At 37.0% G+C, this 14,255-nt stretch overlaps 1 protein-coding gene across 1 annotated transcript; it reads left to right on the plus strand.

Moving 5' to 3' along the window:
* The first annotated feature begins 6,015 nt into the window (after window positions 1–6,015).
* LOC110760669 (uncharacterized) lies at window positions 6,016–8,807 on the plus strand. The gene is made up of 5 exons (XM_021962973.2): window positions 6,016–6,257; window positions 6,389–6,506; window positions 6,593–7,052; window positions 7,487–7,614; window positions 8,203–8,807. Exons 2-5 carry the CDS (start codon window positions 6,429–6,431, stop codon window positions 8,665–8,667), a joined length of 1,131 nt encoding a protein of 376 aa, XP_021818665.2. The 5' UTR covers window positions 6,016–6,257; window positions 6,389–6,428; the 3' UTR covers window positions 8,668–8,807.
* Window positions 8,808–14,255: the final 5,448 nt, after the last annotated feature.

Here is a 14,255-nt window from a genome sequence, read left to right on the forward strand (position 1 = left end):
AAAAGCAGGAAAGATCTAGAAACAAAAAAAGGTGTAATTGAACTGTATATTGTGATTGTGAATGTGTATCTTGTAAGATTTTGGTTTCACTCTCCGTGTGGTCGGTGGTCCCCACTTCTGTTCAAAAAGCTACTTTGTCGATTTATTATAGAGAGTCAGCTCTCGCTGTTAAAGTCCACACTCTCCATAACTCCTGCTGCCACGCGTCTTCTCTCTTTCCAACAAGTTTTGCCTTCTTTTCTCGTTTAGCTTCGTCTCGTGCAGGTGCATCAGCAGCAGAGAGATTTTGCCTTTTGCATCAATGCTAAAGCTCATATCTGCATCTGTGAATAATATCATCGTCTCATTGTATCATTTCTTCTAAGCTTCGTATTATACATCAAGCGATTATTTGACTTTGTGGAGTTTGAACCATTCAATGTTAAACAAGTTGTGTACCCAGTTGCTTAGCCACTAGCTCCGTAAACATCTCCGTACTTATATGATTATCAGTCGTTGATGCATGTGAAATTTATCATAAAACAACTATTAATTAACATGGTTTTATACAAGCGATAATTTATCCTGATGTGGATTCATAACTACATTCTCTGTACATGAAGATTTTTGAGCTGTATGGAAATTATGGGTATGCTAATTTGGGAAAGGTATGCTTGCAAAGAGTCCAAAGAATCTCACTATAGATAGAAGGTAAGATTAGAAACTGAGGAGGTCACATCAATATTCAATACTTGGATTTGTTAAGGCATGAAATAAATAAGAAATTGAGGTAATAATGGTTGGAAACCTTTTTACTTTAATTGCTAACAACACTTTCAATGTCTTATCCTATCAACAAGATTAGGTCCAAATCTTATTGGTTCTTTTTAAAGCAAAATCTTAAAACACAGTGAATTAAAGATTGCAGAAATTAAGGCAAAGCTTAGGGTAAAACGATGCATGTGGGGTGAATTATAAGTTGACTGAAAGACAAGGGGGGGGGGAGGTAAAACAGCTATGTTGGAAGGTAGCTATAGACTTCAGAGAATCTTGTGGGTGCAGTTGCAACTTGCAAGTCCACAATCCACTCAGAGATTGGGTAGTCTTGTAACTAAGTAAACCTAACATTTCCATACCCCCTTTAATTTATTGTGTTTTCAATCACCCTATCTAATGGCATCTATATGTTGTCTTCTTGCGTATTGAATTGATTGTGCATCATATAGGATTGTAGGATGTTTCACAAATTTGAGCAGGCAAACTTTTTGAATAAGTAGCCCTTAGGAGTTAAGAACCACAACATGGGAGAAATAACTCGTTTTCTACTCTCCATGTCATGCCCATAGCAAAATAATAAGGGGAAGAAAAGTTGGTTATGTGTCTATTAATTGCCTTAATGAATCCAAGTATAACCTATAACGTTGTTGTCATCAATCATCGATGAATATGAATATTAAGTTTATACAAATTTACATGCATCAATAGTTGACATTCAGTGACGCATGTGTAGCATGCATGTATATATAAACACAAACCAAGCCGAAACTAATTCTGAGTTATCTTCTTCACCAAGGACATTAATTAAGGAGAAAGAGAGAGGGTTTGCAAGGGAGGCAAAGTGCGTAACAAATAACAATCAACCACTGATTGAATTGAGTTTCTTTGTTAGACCAATTCTTCCAAATTAAAAGGGAAATTATAAAGGTAGGCAATAAATAGTGGACCCCGGGACAGTATGGTAGCATTAAAGACGCAAAGGTCCTCTTGAAAAGGTGATGGGGTTGTCCTTTTGAAGGACAAAGCTCGTGAAATGACACACCCCATCTTCAATGGCCCAGAGAAAAAAAGCTTCTGTATTTGCATGTGAACAAGACCTAACCAATCTCTCCCCTTTGGCCCTCACAAGAAGTCAATCCCAAATAGTACTGCTGCTTCTCTCTCTCTCTCTCGTTTTTGCAGAGGGGATCTCTCTGTCATCATCTTTCAGATTTTTCACGTCCCATTTTGGCTTCCTCTTCCACCCCCGAAGTTTACCACTTTTTTTGGGTCGTTAACCTAAAGAGGTGCATATGGAAAAACCCATACATTATTTTTCTTCGGATTTTGGAGTTTGTGATCAGAATTAATTGAGTTAAAAGCAAGGCTGAGTTCTTAATCTTCATTCTTCTTGCCATGTTCAATCTTATATTCATTCACTAGGGTATGAGCAAACTGTCACCTCTAGCTAGCAAGTTACCTGGTGCCTCAATGACAAAGATTCGAAATCCGTTGGAAGCACTCATTAATCACAAGATGTGGTGCAATTAGCAAACTATCACCTCTAGCTGGCGAGTTACCTGGTGCCTCAAAACAGGAATTTGAAATTCGTTGGAAACACTTTATAGTTAGGGGTAAGTCAAACCCCGAGCTGAAATTAATTCCCCTATTCAGATATAGGGACATCTCGTGATATTTACCCCAAAAAAAAAAAAAAAAATCACATACATCTCGTGGTAAATTCGACAATAAAAATCACATTTGCTGACAATCGCTCAAAAGCCATACAAATCGCCACGCTAACATCCCCTGATCAAAAAGTGGATTGAAAAATTGACGACTGATACTAAAAAAATGATTTCCTTAGAAACTTCGAGCATTACGAATAATTATTTTCTTAATGTAAAATGGATCATCATCATCACCTCCTCAGACTCACAGGTCAATTTTGTCGACTGAGTTTTGAATTTTGCTACACAGGAGGGGCATACGAGCGTAATTCAAAAGCAACAGCGGGGCAATTACAGAATTGAACATCAAAAAGTTATATTTTGGCAGTATTCGGACTTGGTCTTAAAGCAAATCCGGCGACGCCGACTATTATCATCATACAGTGGTCTTATCTATCTCCTGATACCGACACGTCACACCAGTGGCCCCACTATTTCACTTGTCGACTGCTTTACGTGTCACCTTACCATTTCTCCTCCGGAAAATGTACAATATCAAATTCTCGTGATTTAATTTCATTGCCGGGAAAGATTTTATCGCACACGTAAAAGCAAAATCAACCACCAAAGCGACGCCGTATTATTCCCGCTATTCACATAGTGGCGTCAACCCTTTTACACTTGACGTCATGGTGCCGTCATAAATAAATAAATAAATAGTCTTCAAGTGAGCATGTCACATGGGCTTGAGCCTTATAAGTAAGATGGTCAAAAGGCCTTGGTAAAAAAGGGGCCCACATTTTCCAGAGGCAGTCCCAGTGGGCCCAGCCTGGCTGCCTAGTCAAGTATTGGGCAAACTCTAAACATGGTATTTCCAAACTCTCTTTGAAGGCTAGCTAACAAGTTGCCGAATGCCAAGGTGCCATGGCAAGAAGTACTAAGTTATCTTGCAAGTCACAGCACCTTTGGCATCAATGGCGTGGGCCCAGAATTGTTCCAAATCTTGAAGACCAACAATTTTGCATAGGTTAAATGATCACATGTTATGGCCAAAAGATCTTTAACTTCTATAGTGCTACACTATTGACACACATTTGGTTGTCTGGTTTCACTTTCTTTTGTCCCCTCGAATAACCTAAAATTGCGCCAAAGGCAGTAGACTGCAGCGACAGTCAATTGTTGATGCATTATAGAACTCACTTGCATCAGTGGCTAAACAACCGCTGCCTGCGTACCCCTTGCGCTACTGTTCTCATCATTTGGTATGAACAAACAGTATGTACATTGATTTGGAAGGAGTTAATTGCAATTAGTTGTTGCTAGCTAAGCTCATTTTTCACATGAGAGCAAAATGAGTCAAAGATGTTGTTAGACCAAAACCAGATAGTGTGGGGAATGACCAATGTCTCATCAGGCTTCCCTTCTTCCCTTCAATGAGCTGGCCTGGACTATTTTCTTCTTCTTCTTCTTCTTATTTTTTTCAATTATATTCCTCTGATGGCATGTTGGGTGGACCAGGTCGGTTTGACAATTTCTATTTCCCTAATGTTTTTGAGCTGAGTATTTAGAGCCCCACCCAACCTCCGAGATAAGGAAGAACAGCAATGAACCTTTTAAATGTGCTGCGTCAACCTATCTGTAGTTTTTTGTGGACTTTAAGAACCCTCAATTATTTTAGCACTTGAATGATTTAGAGAGATAACAACTTTTTATTCCAATTGGCTTTGATTGCGAAATCGGAAATTGAAATCTCTCTGCACATAAATTGAGTTCTAGAATTTTATTGCTACTTGTTATAATCATATTAAACCCTCAAATTTGGGTAAGTTGACTAAATGCCAATGTGCCTTACCCATTTTGTTTGGTGATGAGCATCTGCAACAGGCTTGTTGGATGCAACCTTCAACTGTATATGGAGAGAGAAAGGGAGACCAAGTCAGAGCTGAGTTGGGTTTTCAGTAGTGTTTGAGGCTGGAGCTTGGTCTTTGGGTCCACACCATGAAAATGGACCCAAGAAATTTGGCTCAAAAGTCTTGAAGAGTTGGGTGGAAGAATTGTATTATACTAATTTTTTGGGCATTCACGTAAGATTGTGGCGGTGTTGCATTATGGTTGAATGGGGAGACAAAATCTAGGGTTGGGGATCTATAAATCAACCACTTCCAATTGCCAGGTTGAAACCAGGTGTTCAATGGTGTTTGCTGATGTCAAAAATCGGTGAACCAAGGTAAAATCGTAAATGCACAATGTAACACAGTTTACCCATAGTCGGGCTACATAAACGTTCAAAAATTCAGGTTTTCACCATATAAAAAATGGGAGAGGTTAAGATCCAAAAATGAAAGTGAATGATGAGAATTACAATGAGAGGGAGATGCCCATTGTTAAAAAGATATGCGCTCTCCATTTGTGGGCTTTCATATTGGGCAGACCGACAAACAATACTATTGTTGGAACCCCATATTTTTCGATTCCTCGCCGTTTATAGAGTTTGAGAGGTCTTAGGGTCTGTTAGGGAGTGATTCTAAAGGGGCTAACACTGTTTTTTGGCAACCAAAAGCTTTTTTGGACGTCTTTTGGCATAAAAGTTTAGAAGTGTTTCTGGGTCATATAAGCACTTTCTGGAGAAACACCTGCTATGTGCTTCTTCATGAAGCACACCCAAGTGCTTTTTTAGGAAGCACTTGGATTTCTTATAAAAATTTCAATATTTTTATAATTAAAGCACTTTTACTATAAGTGCTCATGAGCAAAAATGCTTCCTAGAAAAGTAGTTCCAAACAAGCCCTGACACTTTGTGAGGATAAGCTTAAAAGATGTATTTAGGTGTGTCGTTTTATCTCAAAAGACTGTGGTGCAATTTAAGGAGAGATTCCACTTAACATACCTCGATAAGAAAATTACATTTTTTGTGTGAGATACCTGTATATGAGCCACAATATTTTCAAGTTTCCATTATTATTGTTAGCTAATATCTTTAAGAATTAATGTTCCAATTTAATAATAAAATTGCAAGCAGCTCAAAGATGTATAGTTGAGCACATATGCACATTGTTTGCTCCTTTGCCCAAAGGTGAGGCTAAGCATATTCTATGCTTATATAAAATGCTAAGCATATTGCTTTATAGTACTGCAAGTGCCATTTTGATTTTTGGGATTGTATATTAAAAAAAAAATCAAAAAAAATAAAATTGAAGTTTCTTTATTTTTGGCTTTGATATACAAATAAATAGTCAAGATTTAACTAAAATTCTGTTCTATGAACAAGGAGCAAACTCTAGGCTAGGGTAACTTAAATTTAATTATCACTGCCAACAGGGTCTAGTCCATTGAAAAAGGGCCTTGATTTGCATGTAAGAGGTCCTAGATTCAAACTCTCATGGTATCATTTGTGTGTGTAAAAGAAATCATCCTCTCATTTAGTTTAGACTATCGCTTGTATTAAATAAATAAATAAATTTAATCATCACCTCTCATTATTAGGCTAAATTTACTTCTAATTAATGACCCATGAATTGGAACTAGGTTACGGCCCAGTTCGGCCCACACCCGATTATCCTTCACATTTTCCGCGGAAACGGCTTGCGTTCGCAGTCTTTGAAGTCCGCTCCATTCTGCTTCTTCACTCTCTCTCTGACTGAGTATCTCTACTTTTAAGTTTCAAGTCACCGCTCGTTGACATTTGACATTTCACCCTTCAAAGTTTAAACCCCATTATTTTTTCTTAAAGAAGAATATATTTCCTGTTTGCTACGAGCTCAAGCTTTGCTCGATGAGACGCAGAGCCCGTGCAGCCATTGAATCAACTAAGCTTATGCAAGACAAGCACAGAGAAATAGCATCTTATTCTAGGTAAGCAATCTGAATCCTAGTTGGAATGTCCTTCAAACAAGTTTTCTTTTTTTGCTTTTGTTTATGAATTATAAAGCTTTGTGATTTCACTTCTGTTTTTAATGTTTTGTCTCCAACTCCATTGGAAATAGGGTCTGGTTGTAGTGTAAAGAATTGGGTTTACCTCAAATTATGGAGAAGAATTTTCTTCTGTTCGTTGGGATTTTGTTGTTACAGCTTGTGGCTCATTGCTCTGGTTCTGATTTGAAGGTAAAAACATGAGAAAACTTTGTCTAATTGTAGTAAAGTTTATTGTTTTTCCACTTCTATTTATTAGTTAGAGGTTTTGAATATAGGTAGGAGATGGTGCAAAAACTGTTTTAGATCCAAAAGTCTCATTAACTTCGAAAGATTCGAACACTTTGGGTGATCAAACTAGCACGGTTTCGAATGCTATTGACATTAAAAAAGTGAAGGAAGACAGAGATCAGGTTGGTGCATCAAAGGAGGGTGTTGGGAATGCTGTGGACAAGAGCAATCCAAGTAAGGAAGTCGGCTTAAAACAATCTCATGATGTGCTAAATAGTGGGAGAGGATCGAGTGGGGGATTTAAAATGGAGGGTTATGACAAGAAACAGAAGCCCAGTGATGGGTTGGAATCAAAGCAATTGCCTAAGGAGGTGGATAACGGAGGAAATGTGGTCACTGTGAACCCTGTGAGGAAGGAGGGCCCTGGAACTGAGGAATGTGATCCAGTTAATAGGTGCACAGCTGAGGAGAGCAAGCTGGTTGCGTGTTTGAGAGTTCCTGGAAATGGTATGTGCTACATTTTGTATTCATGTTAGCTTTATGGATTTTTCTTGTTTATATTATCTATCCTTGGTGTTTTTCCTTATTTGTTTGATCTTTGAAACCCATGTCTTTTTATGTATATATACATAATTTTCTGTAATGTCTAATAGGCTTATAATTGTAATAGTCTGCACTGGATGTATAATAACAAATTACAACAGGAGGTGTCAATTGACTAGAAGAAATGGTACAACGTATCCTGGACTAACAGAATCAAACCGACTTATTGACCTTGTTAATAATTCTGTATGAAATAAATATACAGATATCGGAGTTTGTTCCTTTTTTGCTTTCAGATCATTATTCATTTGGCATGCTGAAATATGTTTTATACTTTTTGAAGTCTGTTATGTTTTGCATTAATAATACTTGATTTACTCTGTGTTTGCATTTTTCAGATTCGCCCCATCTTTCACTTTTAATTCAGAACAAGGGTAAGGGCCCTCTCTTAGTTACCATTGTAGCTCCTGATTTTGTGGCGCTTGAAGAAACAAAAATTAAACTTGAAGAGAAAGAAAACAAAAAGGTGAGTATAAACAATACTAAAGAGTTGTTTGAATGATATTTTGATTAATAGAAGATTCAGCGTTGTATTTTAATTGGATAGTGAGAATTTTTAAGCCAGGACACTCGGTTCCTTAATACATAAATTCTTGAACTGTCCAGATGTATAGAGTTACTATGCATTGGCAGAAAGAAAAACCTACGCAATATTAATATTGCATAAGCACCAAGCATGCAATAGTCTAAAACAAGCACAATGCTATATTGATTGATTGAAGAAAGCTATTTCTTACATTGATGGCAAGGGGTTAACGGAAGCTAGAGCAAACGCTCTTACAGATACTGGTGGTCAGGGGCTTGAGTAATGGCCTTGGCCTGGGACAAGCTTGGCTTGTGGCAGTACGAGCACAACCTCCACAAATTTTCATGATAAAACTGTCGAACATGTAGCTTACTTCATTTTCTATCATGTTTGCTTTAGAAGATCTAGGCTAATCATTACAGGTCTTTGTTGGATGTTATAGGCTGTAATGATGAGCATGCTTGTAGCAAAAAGTTTGTCACCATGTTAAGAACTGGGTTGTGACCGGATATAATTTGGATTATGCAGGTGAAGGTTTCTGTTGGAAATGGAGGAACTGGCAGTTCAATTGTCCTAAAAGCAGGAAATGGTCATTGCGACCTTGATTTGAAGGACCTGATCACACACAGTGCCAGAAAGGAGCCTGAGAATTCTTCAAACCTAACCTATACAAACTTCCTGACACAAAGACCTACCATTGTGATTGTATTCTTTGCTTCACTACTGATATTGGCAGCGGCTTGGATGTGCATCAGCTTTAGACACAGGAGACTCTCCAGCAATGGGTTTAAATATCAGAAGTTAGACGAGGACCTGCCAGTTTCGAATGAGGAAAAACCGGAGTTGCACATTAATGATGGATGGGATAATACTTGGGATGATAATTGGGATGATGAGGAGGCACCCCACACACCCTTGATGCCAATTACTCCTAGCCTCTCTGGCAAAGGCCTTGCATCACGACGGTTGAACAAGGAAAGTTGGAAAGATTAGTTAATTAGGTTGAGAAAGAGATGATAGATGCATGTTCCTGTTTGTTATCTTATCTTTTTGTCATTCACAGATAAATATCCGATTTTTCATTTCCCTAGAAGATATGGAAACTGGGAACAAGTCTTTTAACCCCTTCTATACCGGAAGTTATCTGTCTTTGTGAACTTTTGCTTTTATACTGGATAAAACTTCATGTATGAGGATTGAGTGCAGTAGGGAAGTTAATTGCTTGATCCCTTACCCAACTAAAAAGAGAGAGAACACAGAACAACAAACAACAGAGATGCTTTGAATATGTTAGTTTTCAAGTTTCAACTTAGATTATCGAACTCTTTGGGTTTTATGGCATCAATCCTTCCAAGTTATTGGTAGCAACAAGGTTGAATCGAATTTGACCCAATATTGCAGTGATGCCCAAATGGTACCTGTGGATTTCTTTTTTTGGGTCTGACAAATGATACCTGTGGATTTGTAAGCCTTTCTAGAATATATTCTCCTCCCTCTTGGACTTGAGGATCAGACTGTTGGGTTACGTTTATGCATTCTTGTTCAATTTAGAATTGTTGGGTTGGGTTGGGCTGGGGAATTGCCTTATGCAATCCCGATAAGGTAGGCCAATAAGGTGAAAATGACTACGAAGAAATAAGTTTATGCCTTCTAACATTGCAGTATCTGTTAAGAGTAATTACCCCTACACTCGAAGTTCTATATTCGAAAGTAACTCCAAACCGAAACTGAATGTCAACCTATATTTCCTTGAACCAACATATAAACTAGTTGACTACCGTCTATAATTCTCGAGACGAGTGTATGTAATTGATGGACAATCAAAAACAAATTATATACTATTTTCTTTGCATGTGTGTCACGCTGTATAAAAATAGGAATCTGATATGCTTATTTTGTCCTGTATTCATAATTTGGTCATTCAAATCTAATAAGTAGCACAACTCACCGTTTCTATATTCTTGATCATCTCCCTTCTCTTCTACTCCTCTACATTGTCGTTTTTCCCATCCAACCCCTTCAATCAAAACTTCCCAACAAAACATACGATAACATAAAAATCGTCGTATGCAGCCATACAAATCACAACCGGTTGTTAAGGCCATGTGAGGCCTCCCGTCACCAGCGACCACCTGTCGGCTTTTGATTGGACCACCTCGACGGAGCACGTGGATGCAGCTTCGCGCGATGGGATGTCCCTTGGGGAGACAGCACGTGGAGGGCCCCACGGTAGATTGTCAGATCGCACGAGCCCTCACATGACCGAACTGCGCTGCTTCCTCCAGAAACAGACACGTGTGCCGGTGTCCGGAATTAACGGCCTGAGAATCAACGTTGGACGTGACTTGCGGGGGTGATTTGACGGCTGTGATTTGCGAACATGACATTGTAATCGTATTCTCGTCTTTATTTTGTCTACAAGCGGTGGTGAGTCTATTTTATTTTACGGTTGAAGTCCGCCGACGACCTTTTTGACTGCCCTGTATTTCATATTGCATACTTTTTAATTATAAATTTGGCTACGCGAAATATTATTCTAACTTTTTTGTCCAATTCTTTAACGCAACATAAAACGGGGGTAGTTTTTTTTAATATATATACTTGCTCCTCTTTAAAAATGGAATTCTTTTGAGTAATTAAATTCGATATTTAGCAGGCAGTTGGAGAAGAAACATATCTACATGCAAGCAAAGACGTATCTATCTGGGCAAGTTGCACATATATTCACACAAAAATATTGGGGCTATTGGGCCATGAAATCCATTGCAGTTCAGTGGGGACGTAGGGGGCTGAGATTCGGATGTCGGCTTTTGACGTTCACTTTTTCCATTTATAACTCAACTGCCTTTTTGGATTATTTTACATTCCAAAATCAAACCTAAAATCTTACACTTTTTTTTATAAGAAAAACCTACTTATATAATATAGTGGAACATGTATCATATGTATACAAATAGAGTGGATAGATTACAGATAGTTGTGATTGAGGAAATTTTAAGCTAAAATACAGCAATGGTTCTTGAACTAAAACCCGATTTTACTTTGAGGGACGAAAACCGGACATTACACTAGTTAATTAGCTCGGCCATGAAATATGTAATTGAGGGAACACCATTATCATTGGAAAAGAGGTCGATGTCATGTCATCGATTGATATATAAACGTTTACATTAATGTAACATTTGTTTTGACAATTTGAAAAAGACATGCATGTGTGAGAATAACATCGAGTATATGTGAATGATTGGAACTCATATTAGTTTAAGAATATTCTCGTTAAAAATAAAAAAATATAATAAAGTATTGATGGCATGCATTGAATTGGTTTCCTCTTCTTGTCGTGGAAGTTGAAAGACATAGTCTTTCAAATGTTTAACCAAAAGTTCATCTCAACAAGACTTTGTGACTTACGACTTTGACAACAAAATTTGATTATAATTTCCCGCAATAACAACTATATCACAACTTACAAGCACACAAGACGGTGATGGTGAACACAATTCACTCACCCCCAACCCCAAGTTAGTGTCAATAACTCCTAGGGGTTGACATGGTGATAGATACGTCTCGATTAACAAATGTTTCTAGTGTGTTTGGTCAATCTCTTAAGTTTCTCTCTCGCTTATCATAAGAGTTCGGTTTTAGTCTAATAACTTTACGTTAATAACGAAAGGTATCTGCCGCACATCTTTATACATCGATATTATCAATTGTCCAAATCAAAAAATAAATAAGAGTCGAACTCTTTTTATGAATAAACACATTAAAATGGCATGTTTACTAATCCGTAATTGGATTAGGAGGAATTAAATTGAGGATGAATTGAATTGAGAAGAATTAGATTCTTGATTCTTATTGAAGTTGTTTACTAAACCATATGGATTGAGGGGAGTTAGATTCCGGATTCTTATTGAAGTTATTTACTAAACCTAATGGAATTGGTCTATGAGTGATTTTAATTACTAAAATGTCCTCGTTGTTGGGTTAAAGTATATGATAAATTTTGAAATTTTGAAAATTGTGTGAGGATATAATGGGTAAAAAAGATGAATTCCTAATGTGTTAGTTCTCAAAGAATTAGAATAGCACCTCCTATCCAAAAATTGAATTCCTCTAAAATCAAGAATTCAATTCCTAATTTTGTGTGGGCCCTACTTACTTTTTAATTTCTTGATATGAAGTAAACACAGAAATCCTCCATAAGTTGAGAATTCTAATTCCTAATTAGTAAACACACCATAAAGTTAATAGACTTTGTACGGAAGAGACGAGATTTGAGTGGAGGACATTCAGTAAATATTGGAGTAGTACATCACGACACAAAGGTAGAAAACAATCATCAAAAAAGAGAAATTAAAAAAAAAAACAAGCAAATCAATCACAGTAGCTAGATAAAAAGCATGCATGCATTATGCCATCAAGAGCGCGAATGATAATACAAAGAAACAATTGGATTAGTAGTGGAAGCCTAATTGGCCCCAAAATAATGGTCCAGAAGATATTTGAAATATATACAAAAGTTATAAAGTCATCGGTCTTTCAAAACTCATCTGTCATGTATATGGTGGTGGGGGAGAAAGGCCAAAACCGTTTTGGTCCGTGATTAGCTCATACCAAGCTTCCCTGCCTCTGGCAGACATGAACACGCCTTGATTTGCGCTTAGTGCATGTACCTCCATAATCCAATATACAACTCATACAATATCTTAATTAAGAAAATTAATTTAATCTAGATTTATTCCCCTAATTGAGCATAGTGGCTTCAATTTCATGGAGAATTAGTTGGTTCTCTTTATAAAAGCTTATTTGGCCTGACTCTATAAAAAGTTGAGAGTTTTCTTAAATGGGCACAAAAATAGTAACCCTTTTAATGAATCACATTCACACTAAGATTGGTTTACATTATTGTTTGATTTAATAGGTGAGAAGAGACAGTATTTGTGCAAAATAGGGTTCGATTTTGGGAATTCTTAAGAGCTGTAGGTATCTTTATACGTATCGTGTATTGCGTTTGACTCTGGCGAACGTACTAAATTACTAAATTTTAACATTAATTATGTTGTGCTAATGGCAATGTGTCTACCAACTTAGTTTTTTTTAGTACTCCAGCTCTTATAGAAGTAAAGGGGGCTTTCTTTCAAAACCTCTAGACCAGAAACTTTTACCTTTAGGTGAGCACATGCTCTATACCTATTTATGGTTCGTCGGTGTCAAATTTAAACATTTCTTGACGTATCATCTCTTTGATAGAGGTGGGTTTCACACGAGTAAATTGTGATTACAAAGCTTTAGAAATAATAATAGACTAGAAATGACATTACGCAAACTGAACATTTTTTTACAGCCATTCCTTGGGGTGGGAGGAGTTTGCCAAACTGTGAAGGGATAAGGGTCCCCAACGCCACCAACGCCATTAAAGCCTTTCATCATCCATCGTTCTCAGTGTGGAACATGCACATATCCTACAAGATCTTCATAGGTCCATGTGTCTGCAACAAGGGCTATGCCTTTACTTCGCACGTGTGGTGCGGGACCAAATTCCTATCTAACTCTCTTCAAATAGTTTCACTTATTTATGTTTTTGGTTGGGTCTCAAAAGTTGAAAAAAAACTCAAAAAAGTGTTCAAATTGTTATGAAGAGCAAGCCTATTATTTCTTTTGCCTTTGTTTCGAAGCTTACTGTGGTACCCTGTAGAGCACGCGTTAAAGGCAAAGGTTCTGCATCCTGCTGCATGCGGATAATTTTAGATGGTTGAGATATAGATAGGGACCTAGTTTGATTTCTTTAGCCTATCCACACTCATGCTATAAGCCTATACCCTTCTTGAAGTTGATTGCATCAAAAGCATGAAACTTGTATAATTTTTTATGTTGCTTGCATGATTATACTCGGTGACTGTATTGCTGACCGTATCACGCATACAAATGTATAAAAGTCGATTATAATGTGAGTGGTTTCTACTTCTGTAAGTGATGCAATCAACAATACAGTAGTAATAATATGATACAATAATTTTATTTCTCGTTTCAATGTTTATTGTATAATTAGAATGAATTTGTGTTTCATTTTATTCTCTTTTCTGACCATTTCATTTAAAATACATTTTTGCATCAATTTGTACAAACTATACCTGATGACAAACATATTCACTGTTCATAATCTCTCCAATGAGACGAACATTAGGTTTTTAAATGAGATTTTAAAATGATTTTTAAAAAAAAAGATAAAATAAACAATATATGAATTAGGAGGAGGAGTATATGCTCTTACCTAATAAAATCCATTCATGCATTATCTGAAATATATGGAGGAGGATAGCTTGGCCATCATTTTGATGTAATATACAAGAGCTAGCAACAAAGACATGAATATGAAAACATGAAATCGGATTTGAATTTGAAGTCTCACAGAGCATTTACCAGACATGAATCTTTTGACCTAATGAGATTGAGAAGGAGGCCCTTTCGATTCATGATGTAGGGTATTGCAATTTGCAAATTTGTGATTCTTAACCCAAGCAACAAAGCAGAAGAGTTCCAGTCACAACCACCAGACCAATGATAAAAGTACCTTATAAATA

Source organism: Prunus avium, chromosome 5 (genome assembly GCF_965620075.1).
Source record: "Prunus avium chromosome 5, drPruAviu1.hap1.1, whole genome shotgun sequence".
Classification (NCBI taxonomy): Eukaryota; Viridiplantae; Streptophyta; class Magnoliopsida; order Rosales; family Rosaceae; genus Prunus; species Prunus avium.

Coding starts and splice junctions, on each gene's coding strand:
- LOC110760669 (XM_021962973.2), top strand. CDS start 6,429: ATGGAGAAGAATTTTCTTCTGTTCGTTGGGATTTTGTTGTTACAGCTT. Junction 6,507..6,592: donor GCTCTGGTTCTGATTTGAAG/GTAAAAACATGA, acceptor TTTTGAATATAG/GTAGGAGATGGTGCAAAAAC. Junction 7,615..8,202: donor AAGAGAAAGAAAACAAAAAG/GTGAGTATAAAC, acceptor TGGATTATGCAG/GTGAAGGTTTCTGTTGGAAA.